Source organism: Psammomys obesus, unplaced genomic scaffold (assembly GCF_907164565.1).
Source record: "Psammomys obesus unplaced genomic scaffold, mPsaObe1.curated_primary_1811, whole genome shotgun sequence".
NCBI classification, from domain to species: domain Eukaryota; kingdom Metazoa; phylum Chordata; class Mammalia; order Rodentia; family Muridae; genus Psammomys; species Psammomys obesus.
This window is the reverse complement of record NW_026596085.1, coordinates 5,465,097-5,491,099: the sequence shown is the minus strand read 5'-3', so window position 1 is coordinate 5,491,099 and position 26,003 is coordinate 5,465,097. Positions and strand designations below refer to the sequence as shown.

Sequence of the window (26,003 nt, the reverse complement as noted above, 5' to 3'; positions counted from 1 at the left end):
TCGAAACAGAAACAAAAAGGGATTACTAATGGTGTCATTAAGAAGAAAATATCATTTTCATTCTCAACAAAAGTGCTTTGGTACTTTGGTACATGTTTCTCTGTACACTTGTGCAATTATTATCTTGGAACAAATTACCAAAAAAATAAATTCAAATGTCACACTTATTTCAAGGGATTGGTTACATCTACCCCCTCATTAATCCAGTCAACAATTTTTACTGCCTATTTTCTTATAGGTCACCTGTGGTTACTGAAAATACAGAAGTAAACTAGAGGCATGAAAGAAACCTGTCAAATTATATTAAAATAAATAACATTTTGTAAAGTAAACAGATGTTTTTTTTTTTTTTTTAAATCTGTGGAAAGTGAGGTAGGGAAAGAAAGAATGTAGGACTGAGTGGAGACATGGAACACAGGAAGCCAGGCAAAGCCATGCAAAGACAGCCATGTCTAGTGAGATCCTGGAGACCAATGACCCTGAGGGTGTTGGAAGCCTCATGAGCTCAAGGAACAAAAATCAAGCCAGGGAAGCTACAGAGGGTAATCAAGGGACAGCACAGTAAAAATTTAGGCAGAAAGGTACAGGATAGCAGGGAGGCAGGCTGCTTAGGGAACACAGTCTAATATGGTGACTGTACTGAGCTCTTGGGAGCTCTTGGGTTTTGTCGTCATTACGTAATAGAGATGGAGAGAAGTTACAGGGGACTGAGCCTGAAGTTAACTCTGGGGATTTCTTGTGCTAGGGAAGGTGCGAAGAACAGACAAACAAACTCTAGAAACATTAGAGAACAATAAGGTTTTTTAAGAATTAATATTCAAGCGAAAGAAGGGTGAGTGAGGAAAACTGTCTGGGGCTTAGTCTGAGCCCGGAAAAGCAAATGGCTGCCCTTCAGAAACGGAAAAGACTCAAGCGAGTTTGCTGAAAAGTGATGATCTGACTTGCACACTACATCAATCAAAGATCCAGGGGAAGATGAGGAGCTCACAGGATATGTAAGTCTGCAGTGCAGCGACATCACCCAAAGCCAGAGGAGAAAGTGCGAAACTTATTTCAAAGGGATGGGATTTAAAACCAATTGGCCGGACGAATTCCACTAAGGATACAGCCAGGCCTGTGAGCACTGAAGCCAGGGTAGAGGGAATCATCAGCCTAGTGGAGTGTTGCCCAGAGTTCATAGCATAAAGACTTGGAATTGGGAACAGAGATATTGTGCTGACTTAGACGACAGTAGTAGAGCTGTGCCTGACTGGAATGAACAAAGTAAAAAGCAAGGGGAGGCAAACTGGGGGCAGCTATAGGAGATGAATGGATGTCAACAGGAGGGTGGGTTTTATTGCTTTGAAAATATTTATATACTAGAAGAGAAAATTAAAACGCTGGAAAGGATGTGTAGTCCGGAGCACTGTCCTTGAGACAGGATGGAATCTGCTGTGCGCCTGCAGAGTCAGCCTTTGTGAGGGTCACAGACAGGACCTGCAAATAGACCCTCCAGGAAGCAGAAAAGACACGCTGGCTACAGTAAGCAGGAGGGGTAGCTTTGGTACCTCGCTTTTGATTTCCTTTAGGACTCCACTCATCCCACAAAGCAAGGACACATGGCGACACATGGGTTCGCGGTGCGGAGGTGATGATGTGAAGATGTGTCTAGGCTGAGAGAGCAAACGGTCTAAAGCGTGAAGCATTAAGGATGTGCTTTCAAGCAGACAGTGCACTAAGATCAGTCAGTAGGGGTCAGCCACAAGAGTACAACTGAGGCAGGGACGGGGGGATTGCCAAACAAGTACAAAATTCACAATTCCTAAATTCACAGTTAATATTTTGAGTATGTGTGGATGGGAGATGTAAATATTTAAATTTGTTTCCTTCCAATTTAAAAGAGACTGATTGCTTATTTAAAAGTCCTGTTTCTTTATATTTATAAACTAAAACTTGCTTTTATACTCCACTGTATTAAGAATATTATGGATATAATTTCCAGTTTTTCAGTTTATTAAGAGTTATTTTGTGAATTTTCTAGAGAAAATTCCATGAGCTAGTTAAAGGAATGAATTCTGCAGCCATTGAATGGAATGTCTACAGATTAATGAAGTTCATTGCTCTATAAATGGTATTTTAGCCATCATGTCTGTTGATGTTTCTGTCTGTGTAATCTGTCCAATAGTAGGGATGGAGAATAAAAATCCCCACTATTGTTGGACTGAAGCCTGTTTTTTGCTCTATGTCTAATAGTGTTTTGTATAATTGGTAGCTCCAACATAAGGTACAAAAACATTTATAATTTCTTGATGAACTTATTTTTTACATCATACATTTAACTTTCTGTGTCTCTTTTTTATTATTAAGGTCTGTTTTATCAGAAACTAGTACATCTGCATTTACTATTTCAAATTTTATTGGGTTGGAATACCGTTTTTACCCTTCAATCTGTGTGTGCATCTCTTCTGCTGATGTGGCTTTCTTTTGCAGAGAATATTATTTGGTCTTTTCTTTTTGAATTCATATAAGCAACTTGTGCTTTTTAACAAAGTGATTTAAACCACCTTAGTTTAGTTGTCATTCAAAGGTATACCCTTAAGTATATCGTTTTGATTCTCTTCTAGTTGTTTTGAACAGTTTTTAGACCTTTTGCTCCTGTCATCTTTATGTATGTTACTTCAGTTTTTCTACTTCATGGCATGGGACTCCCTCAAGTATTTTTGGTATGGCTTGTCTGCTGATGTTCATTTCCATAGCTTTTTCTTTCCTTGGAAAGTCATTACTTCATTAATTTTGAAAGGTAGCCTTGCTGGAAATAGAAACCTGAGCTGGTGGTTAACCATTCAGGACTTGAGATCCAACATTTCTGGCCTTGATGGGTACCTGCTAGGAAATCTGCTCTTAGTCAAATAGGGCTGGCCTTAAATGTGACAGTTTTTCTCTTGAAGGCTTTAAAATGTGTCTTTTTCTCATACTTTCAACAGCTTGACCATAACATAACAAAGCAAGGACACCTTCTTATCCTGGGTATTTAAGCATCTAAAGGCTTCCTGTACCTGGATGGCTACCTCATTCCCAAGATTAGACCATTTTTTTCTGCTATGATTTCATTTAACATGTCTCCTGCTACCTTGCTGTTTATTTCTTCCCTTTGGATATGTTGACAAAAAAGACATTTTACAATGGTATCCCAGAGGTTTTGGATGTTCTTCTTATCATTTTTTTTATCATTCAAATTATTTTTTTTCTTTTTTTTATTTTTATTTTTAGTTACAATTTGTTAACTCTGTGTCCCAGCTGTATCCTGCTCCCTCATTCCTTCCTCCCCAACTCCCTCCCTGGTCTCCTCCCTGCCCCTTTCCAAGTCCACTGATAGGGGAGGACCTCCTCCCCTTTCATTTGACCCTGTTTTATCAGGTATCTTCAAGGCTGGCTGCAAAGTCCTCCTCTGTGGCCTAACAGTCTTTGAAGTCTGTTTCTAGAAGTTATGATGTTGAGGTAAAGTCATTCAAGTTTTTCATATTTCTTGTGTTCCTGTGTTAAGATTGCATATCCCATACTGTCTTGTCTTAATCACCTTGGTTATTGATTGGCTTTCCTAAGGAACCATCTCTTGGTTATTTTTTGATTCGCTGAAATGAATCATTATTGTCTCTGTATATTCAAATTCATGCTCATCTTATGACTACCTTATTTTAAAACAATTGTCACATTTTATGAGTCTAAAACCTGACAAGAACATTAAAAGAGATGAAAATTTTAAACTAATTTCTTTTATAAAAAAAATAGTTATATGACGCTTAAGCAATGTTAGTAGATATAATCTATTCATACATAAAGAAAAGAGCCAAATGGGATTAAACTAGAAAAATTTACATTTCAAAGTCATTCAATGTAATTCATCAAACACTGACAGTGAGAAAAATTAATTTTAATCAGTAGAAATACATTTGACAAAATTTAAACACATTAATATATTTTAAATGTTGATAAGTGAATATGAAGTTCTTTCATATGAGATAAAGTACATAAAAACAAACAAAAATGCGCCAATAACTGGAACGTATAATCAGTGTTGGAATGTCAAAAGCAAGTCCCACAAGGTATGGAATAATGATGTCATTCAGCTCATTTCCAGTCTATTCTAAATTAGAGTACTGGGTGTCTGGCACTTTTGACTGCTTTTAGGATCCCATTCCTTGTAATGGGTTGCCTCACCCATCCTGCAAACAAGGGTTGTGCCTTGTTTTATTATATCTGCTTATGCTATGTTAGTTTGATGTTCCTGGGAGGCCTGGTATTTTATAGGGGGAAGCATGTAAGGGGCAGTGGATTTGGGAGAGGGGAAGTGGGGAGTCTAGGAAAAATGGAAGGAGGAGAAGCTTCAGTCAAGATGTATTGTATGAGAGAAGAATAAATAACTTTTTTACAAGATAAAAGAATTGTAAAGAAAGAAATATCACCATCTTATTGGTAGTTAATATGACTATTAAGTTAGAAGATAAACTTCTACAAATAAACCGCTAGAATCAGTAAAGAAGTTAACAAGTGTGGTAGATTGAATATTAATGTGCAAAACTTAGTTGTAATGAGTAAATATAAAATTAAATCCTAAACAATGCCAATTAACAGCAGAACAAAATTTCCAAGAATAAATGCAACTTAAAATGTGTAATAACTTATAAAAATTTTAAAATATTTCTGAAAAAATTATGAAATATCTCCTATAAACAATGATCATCCCAATCTATGTACAGATTTCTTAAGATCCCACTCAAAATCCAAGCTGATTCTAAAATTTGAATAAAATGTGAAAAACTAGAAATACATACAATAATCTGTAAAAACTAACAAAATATATAGGATTGTCCTCTCAAATTTATTGTAAATTATAAAACTATAATAATTAAAATTATGTGACATGGACTCATGTATGATTTCTAAAACCACAGTAATTTAAAACTATATAATGATTTTAGAATATGTGAGTATAAATAACCTAATTAGAAGACAGAAACAATATTTTTCAGAGACCATCTCTTCTGGGATAAGCTTGATCTTGGAATTCTTCATCTTTGGAAGTGATTTGTGGGAAGAATGTGGAGGAGTTTAGAAACTCAGCTTTTTAAAAAGCCCTTGAATGCTGTCAGCAGAACTCACTGGGATATTCTGACAGGATCTGGGAAGATGAAAATACTGAGAAGTGTAGACACTGAAGCCTCACTCATGAAGTTCAGAGGGGAATAAGACTTTTATTCTATTCTAACACTTGGAGCCGTTCATGAGGTCTTCTTGGAGAAGAACTGGCTCCATGCAGCTTCTGTTCCTGAGAACCTGAGCAAAGTTGAATTTGAAGCCAATGGACTTCCAGGAGGCATCTGCTAAGGGAAGTACTTCCATGCATCAGTACACAGAAGCTTTTCCTGCTGCGACTTCTCTGCTCTAGTGGACTGAGGCTCTGAACTATGAGCCAAAGTAAAAATTTCCTCCATGACGCTGGTTTCTTGAGGTGTTTTATCTCAGCAATAAGTAACGCAGCTAAGAAAGCAGGTGTCTCCTGAGGTATGGCAGGCTGAGAAAGCATCACCTTCATCTTCTTCCCAAACTCTGGTATCTTACTATGCCTTTTCAATGGACAGCATTCTTATTTCAGAAATGGCCATAATTTCATTCGTGAACTTTGGATTGACACATTACACAAGGAAAATTAGAGACTGGTTTAACTACTTCCATGCAAACACTGCTGTCATTATTCTCTGAAACTTCAAGAATACACCTATGTGTTGTGATACAGTCATGAAATACTTATGATGGTAAGAAATGTAAATATATATATATATATATATATATATATCAATCATTTTATTTTTGTTGAGAAACGAAAATCCTATCCGAACATTCATCATTCATTTTGAATACTGACATGAAAAAAGACTTTTTCCCCTGTAATGAAATGATTCTGCAGAGAGGAAGTGGGGTGAAGTGCAATAGTGTGTACTTCTGCTCAAATTCTATTTCCAAATAATGTACTAATGTGGCAGGTCCACTTCGTTACGAAAGGATCTAGAAAAAGACACTGAGAGGCAGATTCATGGCCTACAAGATAATGAATGGCCTGCTCATCGAGGAAGAACTAAATTAATTCTTCAGCCACATATGATATATTATGCACTCTAAAATGTGTTGTGTGTCTCTGTGTGGGTGTATGGGTTTGTCTACAAGGGTGGTATGCATAGGAAAGGGGTGTGAACATAGAGGCCAGACTCTTAGAGGATTTCTCTACAGCTGTATAGCTTATATTAGGAGACAGAGATGTTTGCTCACCCCTCCACCAGCAAGCTCCCAGAATTCACTTGTCTTTGTGCCCGGTGATGGGGTTATGGGTATGCGTCAATGCACCTGGCTTTTTCATGAATGTTGTAGTCCTGGACTCAAGTCTGGATGCTTGTGCCACAAGCACTTACTCTCTGAGCCATCTTTCCAGTCTGCTAACAGTTCTGCTTGAAATTAAAGAGCTGGGTAATCCCTTAAAAACAAGTCTACAAATACACTAAATATTTTTATAGTTTCGGATGAATTCAGAGGGCGTGTGTGTCAGTGCGTGTGTGTGTTGCGTTCAAGAGGATGCACTAATACTCTCCTTAATTTTCAGAGGCTTAAGTAGTTTTACAGATCTAAATGTATACTTGCAATTCCACTCTCACAGACCATTTAAAGGAGAAAAATCAGCTTCCCCCAATGGGAGCTTCCCATCTCCACCTTCACCTGAGCAGCTGATGCTCTGGGGCTGAGGAAAGATCTCCCTGAAGTGATGAAGACGCTGGGCATGCCAAAAGTGCAGGCAGCATACTCTCCTCAGTTCACAGTTTGCTTTCCTGGGGTCCTAAGAGTCGATGGTGATCTGTTAGGTCACTGAACATGAGTTGTAAGGGGTCCTTGGCAGCTTTGCAGGAAACACATTCTGAAACTGCAGTGGATAACAAGCTCTGGCACACGGGCAAGCCAGGCAGGCATCATGAGAGAGCCATGAAAAGGGACAGCACTGGGGAGAAGACACTATCAGCACTGAGCACTACTTTGTGACATGTTTCACAGGCCACCCATCATCCCCTTTGGTTCAGGTGAAAGAGTCAGAGCAGAAGGCAACAGATGTCCTGGGCTACTCCCTGAGTGGCTTCTTGCTGCTGGGCCCTGGTATTACCTAAGAGTTCTCAAGCAGCTTAAATAGGTACAGGACATCCTCGGCTACAGAAAAGAAAACCAATCTGGCCCTAGATTCTCTCTGACGTAGAAATTAAAAAAAAAAAAAAAAAAAAGAGGAAAGGCATTTTCAAGTTTTGACCATATATATTTTAGTTTGTTCCTTTGTGGGGTTTTTTTTTCCTGTTTTGTTTTAGAAATAGGGTTTCTCTGTGTAGCCCTGGGTATCCTGGACTCTCTTTGTAGAAAAGGCTGGCCTCGAACTCACATTGATCCACCTGCCTCTGCTTCCCGTAGTGCTGGGATTATAGACGTGAGCCACCGTGCCTGGCTGACCACATATGTTTTTCTTGATAAGCAATTAGAAATATTAAATACAAACTATCTTCCCTACCTTGTAGAGGATATTGCTAACTGCATCTAATTAAACAGGCCACTAAATAGGAGAAAAATATATTCCTAATGTCTTCAGAAGCAAGGAAAATCTCAAGTGCCCAGCCCTACTTTGGAAGGCAGTGAAAGGGTCCTGACCCTGTTCTAAAACAGGCAGAAAGGGAGGCTGTTCAGATAGTGAGTGGAAGGAGGGAGTGATGCCGAGCAGCCTGGACAAATGCTGGCTCTCACACTTACTGTAATTTCCCAGCTGAGACACCACCTCTCAAGGAACATTTCCTTATCTGTGAAACAAGGATAGAAACTGTAGCCACTGCTAAGTCGTGGTGAACATTACATGAGATTAATTCATGTTAAGGTGTTTACAAAACTGTTCTGACACAGGGGAAGCCTAATAAATGTTAATCCTTATCATGCACGGAAATCTCTGAGGTCCTTCAGAAACCAGCAGCTACCACAAGGCCTGCTATAAGCAGATGCTCCGCACTGCTCAGCCATTTATCTGCCAAATTCAGGTTGCTCACCAACATGGCAGGCACCATGAAACAGAGCGGAAAGGGGCCCCATGCAGAACAGCCCATTCTTCATTCTGCAGAGCGGAATTAGAATGGAGGCTGCTCCACGTGCGGGCTAGGCCATACTTATCCTCCAGCTCCAGGAAACTGACGTTGTCAGAAAATGTTGTCACACTTAGGAGTTCATGGCACCCTACATCATGAAACCCACTTAGAAATGAAGAGCTTAAAAAATTAACACAGTTCCTTGGTTGATCAAAGTCCTTCCAATACAGCCTAGACGCCACAATTCTGGAGGCTTAGAAGATTCTGTAGTAGTTCTTTTTAAAATTACTGTCTAATGGAAAATGAACAACCAGCTTTATTTTTTAAATGAGGAAAAACATGCACTTAAAATATTAGAAATGAAAAGCCAAGAACAGGCTTCATTCACTACTGCACATTAATAAATTTCAATAAGGAACATATAATAGTTACTGTTTAAATTTTTTATATAGGGAATAAAAACATCCACTTTAAAATGAAATGTAAAAACAGCTTGAGCTATGTGTTGGAATATATTTTGTGAAATTACATTTTCTTCAAGTTTGAATACAGGTATTAGATTTAATCCTTTTACGTAACATCAGTAAACAGCAATAGTATCCATTACAGTGGGAAGAGTCAGAGGATGCTTAAGGAAAGTACGTAAAAGTTTAATGAGGAACAAATTTCTGCAACAAAACTACAAAATCACCCCCATAAAATACTAGTCAAAGAGAAGACCAGTGGGAAGCCTGCAGGCTCATGAACATGTTCAGGGGAAGGAGGACAGCCTGTGAGAACATAAATGACACCCTGTGTCTCCATAGAGGAGGGCTTAACTGAGAAGTGTCAGCCTCGCTGTCACGAGAGTCCTGAGCGTGTGGCCTGCATTGTTATCCTGGTTTGACACTGATGATGATCCCATAGGATGAAGGTATAGAGCCCATGTCTATAAAGCCACAGAGGATACCCGGTCATGGGGAACACAGAGTTGCTCCAGACTGGAGGAGATGATCAAGGACCACGAGGTGAACATGTGTTTCATTTTCTTAAATAAATTTTACATACAGTGTATTTTCATTCTCCTCCCCAACTTTATGTTCTCTCTCTCTCTCTCTCTCTCTCTCTCTCTAAAACAATGAAAATAAAAATGAACAAATAAGAAACTAAGGCAAATGATACCAAAACAAAAAGCACACAACAAATCATGGCAACTTATGTTCTTAAATTCAGCCAAGACGGCAAAAAGCAGTATTGTTTAGATAGAAAGTGAACCAGAGTTTGAAGATTAGATTATCAACATTGATTCTGTTTTTGTCACTGCTAGTGTGTGTGTGCATGTGTCTGTGAACATGCAGAGGCTTCCATGCAGAGGAAAGGTATATGGAATCAGTTCTCTCCTTCCACCTTTCTGTGGGTTCCAAAGATTAAAATGGAGTCACCACCGCAAGTGGGTTTAACTGTTTAGTCATCTTGCAAAATCAAAATCAGTGACTTGATTGAGGTTGTGGGCTGTATGAATATAGAAAAATGTCAGTAACGTTACTAAAATAAGAGCCGAAGAATGATGGAACAAATGAGGTAAAAATGTTACCAACTGGGAAATCTGATACAATATGATGACATTTTATCTTGTTTTATAACTTCTAGGTAGATTTGTAACTATCTTGACTATTTTTATAATTAAAAGAAAATATTAAAGTGAGGAATCTGTCACTGTAAGCATGCAAACATGTTTGTGTGTATGTGACTATACAAACACATAAGACTAACAATAGGTTGGTATCATTAATATATGAAAAATTCTTGCAAAAAGAATAACAATGGGAAAGAATATTAAGAATAATCATGTCTGAAAGAGCAACAAATTATAAACAAATATATCAAACTTCAAATACTTATGTATTTGAAGCTGTAAATTTTATAAATCATAGTCATTTTCAAGATACCATATTAGAAAAATACTATTATTATTAATTACAATTTATTCAGTTTGTATCCTGAATGTAGTTCTCCCTTCATCACCTCACAGTCCCACCCTCCCTATCTCTTCCCCCCTGTGCCCCTCCTCTACACCAATGATAGGGGAAGTCCTCCTCTCCTATTTGACCCTAGCCTATCAGGTCTCATCAAGACTGTCTGGATCCTCTTTATCTGTGGCCTAGTGAGGCCACCCCAACAGGGGAGGTGATGAAAGAGCTGGCAACCAAGTTCATGCCAGAGGCAGCCCCTGCTCCTCTTACTAGGGCACCCACATGGACACTGAGCAGCCCATAGGCTATAGTTGAGCAGGGGGTCTAGGTCTTCTCCCACACATGGTCGTGGGTTGATTCATCAGAATATTTTAAATATAATACAACTTTCACAAAATTGTACACAATGTAAATGAATAGCTTAGAGTTCTAGTGTATAAATGTAAGCTTAAATCACAAGCTTAAAACAATTGCAAAAGAAACTGTTCCCTTTCCGTTTGTTCAAAACACACTTCACACTTCTGTTCTAGTGATGAAAGGGGTATTTTCCTAATCAGAGAGAATGAACTGCCAGTGAAACACTCAGTAATTTATGTGTCCTGTGGACCACTAACCATCTTCAACATGTACCAAACCTGTTTACAGTTTAAAACAGCCAAAGGGTAAGGAATAAAGGAAATACAATGTCACGTGATTGGTCTTTCAAAGTGATCAATGGATAAAAGTCAATGACAAAAGAATGCAAACTATGAATGGCTTTACTTCAGCTTCAGCTGTGATAAAACAAATCAATACATGGCTTTAACAACAAGAGAAAATATAAGACCTTCTCTTAAATAAAATCAATGAAATTCAAGTGCCCACAACATCAAGGAAGATAAGATTTCTTAAGTAATGCAGACAACACTAACCTCCTTGTCAATAGAGAAGGCAAAATAAAATTTCACATGACTGTTTAAAGGGGAATACACACTCTTGTTCCCTGTCTTCTCCTGCTTCTGATATCTGTCGCGTTTGCCCTTCTGAATGAGGATTGAGCATCTTCCCTAGGGTCTTCCTTGCCGTTAGCTTCTTTAGGAGTACAGATTTTAGAATTTTTATCCTATATGTCTAGTATCCATTTATGAGTGAGTATATACCCAGTGTGTCTTTCTGCTAGTGGGTTACCTTACTCAACATGATCTTTTCTAGTTCCTACCATTTGCCTGCAAATTTCATGATTTCCTTGTTTTCAATTGCTGAGTAGTATTCCATTGTGTAAATGTACCACAATTTCTGTACCCATTGCTCTGTTAAGGGACATCTGGGTTATTTCCAAATTCTGACTATTACAAATAGAGCTGCTATGAACATGGTTGAGCAAAATATCCTTGTTGTACAGTTGAGCATCTTTTGGATATATGCCTAGGAGTGGTATAGCTGGATCTTGAGGTAGCACTATTCCTAACTTTCTGAGAAAGCGCCAGATTGATTTCCAAAGTGGTTGTCCAAGCTTACATTCCCACCACCAATGGAGGAGGGTTCCCCTTTCTCCACATCCTCCAGCATGTGTTGTCATTTGAGTTTTTGATCTTATCCATTCTGATGGGTGTAGGTGAAATCTCAGGGTTCTTTTGACTTGTATCTCCTTTATGACTAAGGATATTAAACATTTCTTTAAGAGTTTCTCTCTTGGTCACGATATTTTTCTGTTGAAAATTCTGTTTAACTCTGTACCCCATTTTTTAATTGGATTACTTGGTTTCTTGAGTTTTTTATATATTCTGGATATTAGCCCTGTATCAGCTATAGGGTTGGTGAAGATCCTTTCCTATTCTGTAGGCTGTCGTTTTGTTCTGATGACAGTGACCTTTGTATAGATGGGCTTCGAAAGACTACTGATCATGGCATCAAAGCAGAGGCTGAGACTTACAGCCAAACTTTGGGCAGAACGCATGGAATTTTATGAAAAAAAAGGGGAGATAGAAAGACCTGGAGGAGAGAAGAGCTCCAAAAGGAGACCAACAGAGCCAAAAATACTGGGCCCAGGGCAGCCTGCAGAGACCAATACCTCAACCAAGGACCATGCATGGAGAGGACCTAGATTCCCTGCTCAGCTATAGCCCATAGACTCAGTCTCCAAGAGGGTTCCCTAGTAAGGGGAGCAGGGGCTGTCTCTGACATGAACTCAGTGGCTGGCTCTTTGATCACCTCCCCCTGAAGAAGGGGGCTTGCCAGGTCACAGAGGAAGACAATGCAGCCAGTCCTGATGAGACCTGATAGGCTAGGGTCAGATAGAAGGGATAGAGGACCTCTATCAGTGGATTAGGGGAGAGGCATAGGGGGAGAAGGAAGGAAGGAGGATGGGATTGGGAGGAGACAAGGGAGGGAGCCACAGCCGAGATACAAAGTGAATAAATTGTAATAAATAATAGCAATAATAATAATGATGATGATAAATTTCTAAAAGGGAACACACTAAACTATAGGAAAAATGTGAACATGTTCTAAATCAGTGGTTCTCACACTTCCTAATCTTGTGACCCTTTAATGTATTTCTTCATGTTGTGGTGACCCAACCATAAAATTACTCCATTACTACTTCATAACTGTAATTTGCTACTGTTATGAATCTTAATGTAAATATCAGCTATCCGGTATATCTGACATGTGACCCCTGTGAAAGAGTCATTGATCCTTCAATGGGGTCCTGACGCACAAGGTAAGAAACAGTGTTCTACATGAACTACATTTTATTTCTGTGATTAATATGTAGTAGAACGATCTCCACAAATGTTAGTGAGTGTTTTACAAAATTATTTTAAGAATCTTCTCAGAAGCATAAAAACTATTTGAGTGGTTTAGTTTTTGTTTCAGAAGACTTTGCCAAAGAATTAAAGTACATTGTAATGACTCTTTAATGCTCAGGTTGGAAAAGCTTCTTGAAGCTCCCGTGCATGCGTCACAGATTAAGGGAAGTAGAATAAATGTTGACAATACTTCCCAAATGTTAGTCTACTCTCCACTGAATTCAAAACTTCCAACATTATTTTTCCTTAAATGCTGTGAGGAAACTCACCTTTAATCCAAAACAAAAACAGGATTTTCTAGCGTTATGGTAATTAATAACTCTTTTTCAAATTTGAAAACACCATACAAAACATAAATCCTAATTCACCAGCAGCCAACTTATAAAGGATCCTCGAAACATATCTAATAAAGTATGTGTGTGCCCTTATAATAACAGAACATAAAATGTGAAAAATGAAAAGATAAGCTGTTCCTCTGGATAAGAAGGATGGTACGATAAGAATGAAATAAAAAGTTAACACATTTTATAAATTTATAAATCCAACATAATAAATTATAAATGCACATTTATAAATGCTACATCATTCCAATACAAGGTCTCTCCATGTTTCTAATATAAATTAACAACAGATTTGCTCAGTTTTATACCAAGTTAATATTCCAGACTGATCCGCAAAAGCAGATCCTTAAGAAGACATGAAGTGTAGAATGCCAAGTCTTCTAAAGTTACATTGATCACAGCCAGGTGATAGGCCTCAGAAGTCAACAAAAGGATTCCAGAACAAAATGCATGACCCAGAAACAGCCCTCAGTACTGATGGAGACCTATTGTGTCAATACATGTCTGTGAGAAAACACTGGGCTTTTGGACAAATGATGTTGGGACCACCTGCCTCTTCTGTCTATACAGATACCAAAGTTCAAAGACTCAACTTGTTATCAAAAGGGACTAAAGAACATTGAGATGGGCCATTCACTGTGCATGGCTTTGCTGATTAAAGTAAAGGTTAAATGCATAAGCACTGCCATCTTCCTTCCAAACTCCAATTAAGAGATCCATAAACACCAAGCGCTGGTATTTACACTGATGCTTCGCATAGTATTAACTGCACAGGTAGACACAGACTTGGGATAACTCTTTCCTGTTGGGCCAAGTTACAGTACGTTATGACAAGAATAATGTTCGTCAGCTGGTTCTTTCTTCAAATAACTGCTACAGACCAGGACAAACATCCTCTATTTTACAAGCATTACACCACAAATTTCCTATGTAAGTTTTCATGATTTCCTGGTGTACTTTTTTCCTAATGTCTTTCTCTTCTCTTTTTGAGGTGAACTGTATTCTTCCTTCTCTGTGTCATTAGCACAATACCAAACCTATTGTGGAGATAAAAATTACTGATTCAACTGCATTTAAATTAAGAAATTTAGTAGACAAAAATAGAAGGCATCTTAAAACTGTAGATGATAGCAAGTCAATATCTATAACACAAGGAGCTAGCTTAAACCAATAAGCCAGCAAGAAAATTTGACAGTGAATACAAATAAGCAATTTAGGGACAGACATGTGAAAGGTCAACAAATATGTTAAAAAATATTTGCACTCATCAATGAGGAAAAATCTTAGGCCAATATTGAAGTGGGTAAATATACAGAAAATCATCTGCACACACAAGGACTAAAATTTAGAAGTACACAAACAAGTAATTCTTGAAGAAATGCCCCTTCTCCTTCATTACGGCAAGGCTCCACCTTAACTTGTCACCTTGCTGTTTTGAAATGTTCATGCCCATCACAGGCTGCATATTATGTGTTTTGAATATGACCCAGCAGCACAGCACAATAGGTGTGAACAATGGGTTTTTACATCTACATTTTTAAAGTGTGTACACTAAAAGCCATATTTATAATAGGAAGATGATTGCATGCATAAGTATATTTCTGGTACACTTACCTAATTAACAAACAAAAGCAAAATTGACTTTTAACATTTAATTTTACATGAAAAGGAGAAATTTAAATGACTGGCACCAAGCTAAGAAAAAAAAACTATATTTTCATTTCTTACCAATATTAGTGTGAAATCTAGATGGGTTTAATAGTGTAGCTGACCTCACAGTAAGTAAAATTGGCTAAGTTAAACAAACATAAATGAGTAATGTACACAATACTAGAGTATTCTAAAGTAAAAAATAAAGTTTCCAGGTAATATCCAAATATTAACAATATCACCTTTAATCACCAGACATCATCCATGAGGAAAGGTAATAAATGTCTCTGCCCCAAGAAAATTATATTAAAGACATATGCACATGTGATAGATTTACTCTTCCCTCTCCTTCCCTCTCACATGAGGAATTCTGAATCAATGACTTCAAGTTTCTTCATGAGAAGCTCCAAGCAAAATATGGCCCTGAGACACAGCAAGCTCATAAACTCAAGGGAAAGAGGACCAGGCAGACCTCTGAATTTATTCCTGGAAACATTTAAAACAATATAGGATATCGGGGCTAGAGAGTTGGCTCAGAGGGTTCTGAACAGCTTTGGCTTTTCTTCCAAAGGTCCTGAGTTCAATTCCCAGCAATCACAAGATGGCCCACAACTATCTATAGTGAGATCTGGTGCCCTCTTCTGATGTGCATGCACTCAGTCATAACACTGGATAGATCTATAAATAGACAGAAGATAGATAGATAGATAGATACTTTAAAATATATAGGAAATCATAAATCTGTATGTCTTTAGCAAAGCAGAAGAACTAAATACCCTCAGACCAAGCAGCAGCCTGACTGGAGGCCTTGGTCCTCTGCACATTACCCAGCTAATAGCCGTACCATTCATCCTTCATGATCTGCATCGAAGGTGCAACCAGAGAGAAGAGGAGGCAGGGCTCACCAGAGTCTGGTGTATCTGGAGTCTTATGACTGGACTTGCTCAAAACAGGAAGGAGCCTTAGAAGCAACTCTGACTGGGGATGCAGAGTATGATCCTTGATGGAATAGCAGGGATTGTGTACCAAAGAGCCACATTAGCAGTGGTCGTGGGATCCTTTCTTGTGCTTCTTCAACACAGTGGGGAAACTTGTGCCCCTTGAGATTACCTCTACACACCGAAACATGAATTCCGTTCCCTTGGTGTACCTAATAGCAAACCTGGGGCTGATAGGAAGTATGGCAAATGCTCTGCATCTTCCGATGTTTGCAGACACGTGTCACTGAGAAGCATGGGGGGGGGGGTCGTCAGAGAGACAGAACTAAATGTGGGGCTCTGCAGATGCATCATAGCCACCTCAGGAGACAGCAGGTGCACATTAGAAGTGCAGTTTTGTTGGAGATAAATAATGATACAGAAACACAATTATAAGGTCAACAAGAGTTGAGTAAAGGGATTGAAATCACATAGAACTTGGGAATTTGAAGTTTTAATTTATAGATACTATTATCGTTAATGTTATTAACATGCAACCAAAGAGTGAAGGGTGCAGTTGCTTTTATGCCAGCTTGTTAATTTCACCCACAATAAACAAAGCCATCTTTTTAGTTCAAAACCATTAAGCCAAGCAAATATTGCAGTCAACTCTAATTCTTACATGCTTATGTCACAAAAGAAAAATGGCTTCCTGCATGACAAACAAGCACAAGTACATTTCATCAACCTCATGTACAAATGCATTCCTACGCTCCCAGAATGTATAATAATTAATATTAAAGGAATAAGTTATTTTTACCTCAAGTTGATTAATCCAGGAGATGACAGCAAACTACAAGACATTTTAATATTTGTATTTATCTGCAATGCTATTGCTAAAAGTTCTCTCTGTGTGTACAATTCACAGAGGATTCAAACTAGAAGCATAAATAACATTTGGATATCAGGAAAATTCTAATAGTAACTCCATGGGAGCCAATTGATGTAAATCCAAAGACTATCTCAAAAAGGAGAAGAATACCATAAACTACAGAGAGCACAGCCAGGTAATTATTCCACATCTGTAAAGGGGACAGTGTTTATCTGAAAGAAACTAGGTTCAGAAAAGGTAAGAGAAGGAAACAGAGGCCTCTGAAATTTGCAGAGAAGTTATCATTTATTTCCGCTGACAAATCTGTTTTGCCTTTACAGAAGCCTTTACTTTTGTGTCTATTCCTCTTCTCTAGTTACTCAAGACATCATTAGCGCTATCTTAAAATTCCTTTTTTTTAATCTTAAAATTCTTCACCCAATTTCTTTTCTTTCTCTTTGAAACACAGTCCCCAGGAATGTGAAGTGTTGACTCTTCCAAGTGTCTTCATTCTTTCAGACAGGTGTACAGATCTGCTGGTTCTTTATAGGATGGTGATAGTTATGCGAACTCAGGAAAATCTGGGCCAATAGTCTTCTTACATGGTGCTCACGTGAACCTGTGTTTTAATTTTTAATAGCAGCCTCTATTTGGACAACAGCATGGAAAGCCAGTGTGTCAGGTGGGTGGGCAAATGAGCCCTTCCTCATAGTTCACTAACACACTGCTGATGAGGACTTTGTAGTTATGATTAGACTGTTGCCTGGTGCAGTTTTCACAGTAGGATTGACTTACACCTGCTTCCCGTTCTGAGATGCTCTTGATGGTTTCCACTTCCTACCTTTTTTCAGCTCTCAGCAGGCCTCTGGACTCTCCAGAATCCCAGGCAAGCCCATCAGTCTCTTCTGTCCAAACCAACTCAGTATTGTGATTAGGCTTCCAGTTGAGGAAAAGTTTATTAATAGAGGTTGCTAGTCTCAAAGAAATCGTCTTACAGTTGTTTTGATGCAGTGACTACCTGTTAGTGAATTGGGTCACTCAGGCTAGAGCTGATGAAGCTTCAGGATTGACTGGACCCTGTGCTTCCACAGAGATCTGAGCATTTCCTCAGTTCTGCTGTCCACCCAGATGGGAGCAGTGACGTACTTATGATTCCCAGTTACAGTCATGTGCATACTTTCCACCTTCCACTTGTTTCTTCATCTATCAAGTATTCATTTAGCTTCTCTGTGACATGACATGCAGAATGGAATTTTTATGTTTAATATGCAGTAATATATAATCCTTGACAGTAAAACCTTACTATTTAGCAGAAACTTGTTGCCAGTCACGTAAAATTTCACACAAACAAGTTTAAGACAAGGATCAGGAAGCTCTGTGGCATTTTTTTCCAGGTGTCAGCGTGGCAGGCGCACTGTGCTGCAGAATGTTTGGCACTGCTTTTCTGTGCTCCAGAGAATAGCTCAAGTGTGCTGCTTCAACTGTCTATGTAGAGGTTGTTGAAATGGTTATGTGTGTTTAATGAGCACGCCCTGTGGCAGGTTTCATTATGGGAGTTCCATGCATGTTTAGTTTTTTGTCACTCTTTTTCCGCCATCTCCCATCCCACCCCACGCCTCTCCTACTGTCCTCTTCCCCCCCCACTAGTCACCCTTCCACACTCAAGTCACATGCCTTCTGTGACCCTCCACAATATGCTTAACCTCTTCCCCAACCCTCTTCTTTCCATTTCACAGGCATCTTTCTAGTATCTATTTGTGCACAGATGTTAGCATATGAAAACTATCAAAAGTTAAAGCTTATCAAAATCGTGTATTTTAAGGTACTACTTCATCACAGTTGCTGGTTTCTATATTTCATTGATTTCCATATCATAATCTACCAAATTAATACCCACCAGCTCATGAGGTTCCAGCTCTTACCAGCCAGTGTGTGTGCCAGCTACAACACACCGCTGATGAAATGACTCTCCTCTGTAAAGTCCCTTCCATGGGGCCAGTGGGCTAGCTCAGTAGGTAAAAGTGCTTGCTACTAAGCTTGGCAACCCGGAACCCACAGAGGAGGAGAGAACCAACTCCTGCAAGCTGTCCTCTGACTTGCACAGGTCCTGTGGCATGTGCATGCCACATATGTACATATTAAACAAATGAACAAATAAATAAATAATATGTCTTCAATTAAAAAAACCTGTTTTCCCCCAAGGATGACACTGGCTGGCCAGGAGCATAAGCGATGGTAATTTGTTTCCTTTATGTCCTCTTAGGTCTTTAATGTTTTGAACCATGGAATATACTACCAATAGAAAGAGGTTTCATTTAAATTTAAATTTTAAAATGTTTTAAGTATTTGCCACAATTGTGGTCAATAGCAATAAATGTTATTCAGTATCTCATGTGGAATTAACATAAGTATATACACAAGAAGCATTCAAACGATCATCAGAGGTGTTCTGCATCAGAACACCAAAAAGGGGGAGAGCACACCCGGGAGGCTCATTTGAGAAGACATGGATGGGAACTGGAATGGACAGGCACAGTTTCATGAACACCCGAGCAGACTTGGGCAAGTAGAGTGAAAGAGGGCTGCACAGCTGAAGAGTGGGCCAGCCTCTGTACAGCATGCACTCTCCTCCTGAGCAGCTCTGCGCCAGCATCGACCTGGTTTCCATCGCTTCTTGCCTTCGCCTTGCTTCCCCATGACTGACAGCAACAGCTCACTACAATTAGCCCAGAGGAAGAGGAGCACAGTGGGCACAGAGGCAGGCTCACACCAGCGCTCTACTGATTACACAGAGTTACAAGAAGAAAACCAACTTATTGGGAAAACCAATGTGTCGCATGTTAGGAGCTTTCCTGTCATGTTCAACAGAAAAACTTCGTTGCACATAACTGCCCTACACATTACAAGCACTCTGGAGTCCCAAAACTGTTACAAAGATCTTCTCCCTCTGACATATGTAACTAGCAATGTTGTAGTTTGATTTTCTGGAGTCAACTATGGCCAGAAGCCACCACACAGCATGAAGCTCCCAACCTTATTTGCTTGGGCCATCACTATGGATATCTATGAAAAGGTCTGTTGTTGAGCATTAACAATGGCAGCACACCCTTGACCATTTAGCTGAGCTTCTTCTTCTGCCTATCTGCATGGTCACATTGTTTTATCTGTTTCCATGGTTACACCCTCAAGCCACCTTATTTTTTTTTTTATGAAAAGAGGGCATAGTTAAATACATGTCTATGTAATAATGAGGCTAGACAGAATGATGAGAATTAAAAAGATGGCAGCTGGGAGATGGCTTGGTAGGTAAAAATGCTTGATGCGCAAACACAAGAAGCTTGGTATGGATCCCCAGCATCCATGTAACAAACGAGGAATGTGCATGCATGAGCCTGTGGTACAGCCTGGGCACGAGGCTCTTCCCACAAGCTCTTCTGAAGTTAACAGCAACTCTGATGTGTGTTTGTCTCGTCAATGAGAATGAAAGTGTTGACCTTGTGCAATTACAGAGCTTCTGTGGATGTTTAACTGACATTTTCAAAGACTTTGTATGGATTTACAGATGAGGACACTAAGCTGCAGAGAGGAACCCTGAGTGGTAAAGCAGTGAGATATGCAGTCTGTCTCCAGGGCTATCCTCTTAACTGAACACTGATGGTAAATGGACTCAGGTAGCACACACTGACCAAGTGTAATTCTCTCATAGTTGTCATCTCACTGAGAATTAATGCCTTAAAAATAAATTACATTTTACATATGCAAAGATATACTATATCACAAATGTGGTATTTGTTTGACTAAATTTTGTCGATATTATAGACAAATGTAAGGTGAATAAGCAAACAACTTACTGAATTGATACAGGGACCTCGGAAACAGTCACCATGCAGAACTCAGTGTGAGAGCATAAGTGGAGGATACAGTCAGAACTGGTTAGCACAGGGCAGAGGGGGAAAGAAGGAAACTGGGCGTGGCCATCACATGTAAGTGATACACCTGGAAGAAGGCTGGGTGAGTCCCAAGTCTTCACAGAGAAAGAAAGTTCTGTGATTCATCAAGGAGAACTATTCCTAGCATGGACAGATGACTACCCACAGACCAGACTAGTCTTTTTAGGAACATCTTCCTTTCTTTTGTGTGACTCATGTTGACTGAAAGCCCAGCTGACATGCGCAGAGGCCTGATGCCATAAGCACGGGTGAGACCTCCTCTTGGGCACATGAAGAGAGGTCTGTGGCAAGGGAAAAGCTCTAACAAATGTGTGAATATGCCCCCCTTTTCCCATTCTTCCCTCAAGGGTTTAATTAATCCGCAGCTGGGTGTTTGCATGGCGCCCTCCCCCTCTGGCACAAGCCAGACCCCAGTAAAGAGCAAGCTCCGTGACGATATCCTTTGGTGCTAAGAACAGAATGCCAGGAGCCCCCAAACTCTAAGAACTAGTGTACTTAAGAGCCTCCCTCTCTAATCTCGCTGCATTTTGTTCTTCTCCTGCATTTGTCAAGTTTGATCTTTAGTACCCAGAAAAGATTTGAAAAGTTTCAGACTTCCTAATCTTCAATAAAAAGAACCAAATAATTTTTTTCCAAAATATGAACAAGATCATGAATGCTATTATGTATTTAAAGCACTTTGGGTTTATAAACTTTATTTTTTACAGTCACCTAAAAGGGGCTATCACTATTATCCCACTTTACAGAAAAGCAATTGAAGATATAGATAGCCGTGTGATTTGTCTGGTTTGTAAATAATATGTAATAGGACTATGCATCAAAATATGAATGAACAGCCAGAATTGTGGTTTTCATGTTGTTATTAATAATTAATAACAACTACTTGTTATTCAATAATAGCACAGCTGATAGTAATTGTGTTGTTCTAAGCTATGACTCAGGATTCGGGTATTATTCAGTATGTGTGCATCTACAGCTCCACGTGTCAAGTGCATGCGTGGAACTCTGCTCTCTCTCGGCCTCTTCTGCCAGCTCCCTTAGCAATCCTTCCTCATGTGACAGTAGGTGGAAAGTGCTCATAAGCATTCAAACCCACACAGCTGTAAGCACTGGGGCTTACAGGGTAAGCTCTCTGTATATGATTAAAATCATATGACTACTAAATGCTAAATTCTACAGTCACTTTTCCAAAGGCAAATGTACAGTGCTTTGTAGGTAATGATTGGCAATGAAGAACTGTGTTTGTGTTTAGCATTGAGGAAGACAGCCCTTGTGGAGTTTAGAAATTGACAAATGCTTCTTAGTGGTGGACTTGTGTGTGCTCCCAACACACCGATGCAACGGGCTCCTCTGCTTTTAGGCAGTACTCTGCCTGCAGTTGTGCAAAATATATAAAACCCTTCTCATAGCAGGCTTGTTTACTTCTCTTCTGAATAGTAATGCCAACACACATAGAAAACACAAGAATTGTTACAAGCTCTGCCTACCTGTGATCCAAGTGGTGGATGGAGAGAATGACTCCTGAATTTAAGTGGATCTGTTTCAGGGTCACCAAAATTGTGAACTCGTGTTTATTTCTCAGCTTCTGGAGAAAACGCTCAGCCGTAGCAGCAGGAGCCTTTATGCTTCTGGGGGTATCTAAGATTAAATAAACAATAAACACACATTAAAAAGACACTAGAGTTTGCTTTTACAAAATATGTCTTATAAGCCTCACCTTCCTGAAAATTTATTAAAGTTTAATTCATAAATACCAAATTTTAGACTCGGTAAACGCTCCCAATAAGAGCTTCTCCCGCATACAGCACAGGGCACCACAAAAATCACGTGAATTAATAAATATGTTTCAGGAATCTGTTTTCAAGACTTGTCATCTTTGAGGGGAAAATCAAAGAAGCCTCCCAGAAAATGAGTGTTCCCGACTTTTCTCTTCACATAGGTTCTCCAGCCTTTTGCCATAGCTACATCAGGGACAACAGCAAAAAGATGTGGGTCCTACAACAGGACCAAAGTGACTGAGCACTGTAAAGCCAGGTAGATTTTCTGAGACCTCCCGAGAGAAAACTGGATTTGAATCTGTGTGCCTCTCTTTCGAGTGGTATCTTTAGCCAGAAGGCTCGCTATAAATAGATTCTTGAAAAGATCAGTGGAATTAGTCACTCTCAGCCTTCTGTGCAGTGGAGGAAACAGGAAGATCAATTCTTCTCACCATATTTGTTGAAAGAAATACATAGAACTTAATTCCACCCCCTCCTCCATGGATTTAGAGAAAGCTCAGTCTAACAAGTTTGCCCAGGAAAAGAGAAACTTTTTTCTGCCCTTTCATGTGGTTTATTCTTGAGCTCCAAACTCAGAACAGACAAGACGTGGGAGAAATAGGGCAGAGATAGCAATGAACTGGGTGGTCAGATAAGCCCTATCATTCCAGCACCTGATCACCATAAGCATGAGGCTCTTATTTATACTGTGTGCATAGGACTGACGGAGCCAGATGTGCAGTTGTGTTGTGAACAAATCATTCTCATCTTTCTCTCACGAAAATAGACGAGGGGAAGGGTGGCATTCAGAGGGGACTGTATGTCCTGTGTAACCAAGCTGCAGTCATTTTAAACAACAGTGGTAAACCTGGAAGACATGCTACTTAAGGATTCATGTAGCCTCTGCTCAACATTGAGTTCAGTAGACTAGTCATTGCTGAGAGAATACGGGAAATGAGAAAGTCATGGGTAAAGCTTTAAAATTGAAGCTCTATAGTATGACTGTGTCGTGGGGCTGTGGTGTGCACTTTAATGAACATAAGAGGGTGTTCATAATACCCCATTTCAAACTTTTTGAGAATAGATCACAAAACTTCTCATTGTGTAAAAAAATGACAACTATATGGGGGGGGGGAGTTAGTATGATTGTGATGATCATTTCACTCTGTACACACATATGATTTATTTCTTGCTTGGCTTAATTATATACGCTTTTCCTGAGTTACGCCTCAGTTAGGAACATTTGCCCACCAGAGCAAATAGCCACAAGAACAAAGACTCGCAGTAACTGTGGGTACCTGCTGCTCCACACAGAGATAAATTACAGTTTACTCTAGAAATCTCACTTGTTAAATGTGTATGGGAACAGCTAGCACACTGAATCCATTGAAATTGTAAGTACATCTGCATTTTTTAGGATGGTTCCTCTACTTCTTTGAAAAAGTCATTGGAATTTTATTAGAATTGCCTTGAATTCTTTGGTCATTTGGAGTGACAGAGGCATTTTAACAGTATAGAAATTATTCAAGTCCTGAAATAGATGATATCTTTCCATTTATTTTAAATGTATTGTCCTCAATCCTTACAGCAATATTCTTTGGTTTTCAGTGTTCAGACCTTTCATTTCACCAGTTAAATTTATTCTAAATATTTTCTTGTAGCTATTGAAAGTCCTAAGGTCTCAATTTCTTTTTCAGATAACTTAGTGTCAGAATGCAGAAACTCTCCAGGATTTTCAGTGTGTCGACAGTAAAGCTAAGGAAGGGATTTATCTATCCTTCAATAACAAAAATTAGTGAGCATTATTTTCTTCTTTTCCAATTAAGAAAAGCATCACAGCAATTGCCACCATGAACCTAATGAGTCCCAACTTGCTGCAATGTGTAAAAACTTAAATTAATTTCCCCACATAACCTGACAACAAAAATAGCATGTGTGAATTCAATTATAAATACCATCTACTCTCAGATACAGAATAGATGACTGACGTTTCCAAACGTAACAGTTTGGTCCCTTTCAGATGTTAGCTATGTACGATTATCATTGAAATTCAGATTAAAAACACACTAGCTTGGGACTGATACCACAGTGCCCACCGCTTTTATCCTCCTTTCAACAAATCATAGTGTAAAGTATAAAGGCAAAATAATGGTGATGGTTTTAAAAGCCAAATTTAACAATTTGATTAACACTGTATGCATTTGCAAAGCCTTTACACAAAAATAATCTCACTTAACCCTCAGAGAACTCTGTAGTGTGTGGGATTCTTTTCTCTGCTTCATTGTAATCTTAAGGTTAGAGAAGAAAACGCAGAATGCTTGCCGGTCATATCATAGTTACCCCCAAATCCATTCATTTCTGGGACTTTATTGCATTTGGAAATACTGGAAGCAATTCTGGTCACATGTAGGAACATAATTCAAATGGCAGATCCAGGACTCAGCTCAGGACAAGGTGCTTTCTGTGTTCACACAACAGAGCCCTGCAGCACCACACTGACGCGGACACCAGGGGGTTTACTGTTCCCCCAACAGTGGCACAGTGACGCAGACTCCGGGGGTATGCAATTCATCAATTTAACTTTTACAAAAGCACACTGTCCAGAGAAATAAGTTTCTCATGATCTCTGAATTAACTGGGCTTTTCAGAACTGCAACCTGATTTCTATATGGGTCCCCTCAGCTACACACCCTGATCTAAACGATTGTGGTGTGAATTAAAATTTAAGAACAATATGCCTCTTAGAAAAACAGTTTTCAATAATTGTGCATTAAATGTTACTGGGTACCCGGGACTCGTTTACAGCTGTTGGTGGTGCTGATCAAGCCTCTGCTACCACAACTTAAGCCGCATACGTGTGACCCTCAATGCTAGGCTAACGCCAGAGAACAAGGGCACACTCCTGAAGACACGCTGATCTCAGTGAACCCAGAACGACCTCAAAGATTCTTTCCAGATCCAAAATTAATTTTGATTTGGACAAATACCACAAGTATATATTACACAAGCACAGTAATAAGCACACATTAATATGATGAGTCAGAAGCATAAGCATTAAGGAGCCAATCAAACAAAAACAAGGGTCAGATTTGCTGTCCAGATCCAGCAGCTGTCTGCTTTACCTTAAACAAAACATTTGACCCACAAACTGAAATTTTCATCCATGAAATAAAACAAAAGTGTAGTCAGAATATGAGGGGTCCACAAAATAATGCCTGAAGAATTCAAACATAAAATATTAAAAATTTATATGTAACAATTATCATTTTATTCTGTTTTAAAATTTTTAATTACTGATAGTTTATGTCATTATGGAGTCTGTATGAGCATGTGCAACTGTGTGTGTGTGTGTGTGTGTGTGTGTGTGTGTGTGTGTGTGTGTGTGTGTGTGTGTGCAAGTGTGGGCATGCCAGAGCATGCATTTGGGGGTCACAGGACAACTTAGAGTATCGGTTCACTCTTCCTATCTGTGTGAATTCTGACTGGCATGGCAAGCATCGTTACCTGCAGTGAAATCTTACAGGCCCCTCATTTTATCTGTTTGGATTTGCTTTAATGATAACAACTATGGTTTGCCTTACCATTCAATTTTATAAATTCTCAAATTATGTTTCTTTGGACTATGTCATACTTTTCTACAATAA

At 39.1% G+C, this 26,003-nt stretch overlaps 1 protein-coding gene across 3 annotated transcripts in view; it reads right to left on the bottom strand.

Moving 5' to 3' along the window:
• The window catches only part of Nell2 (neural EGFL like 2), a 298,553-nt gene that overhangs the window by 220,061 nt on the left and 52,489 nt on the right, over positions 1 to 26,003 (bottom strand). For all 3 annotated transcript variants that reach the window (XM_055627188.1, XM_055627186.1, XM_055627187.1), the window contains exon 4: positions 22,090 to 22,240. In XM_055627188.1, the coding sequence (XP_055483163.1) occupies positions 22,090 to 22,240 (151 nt within the window). The remainder of the gene's footprint in view (positions 1 to 22,089; positions 22,241 to 26,003) is intronic.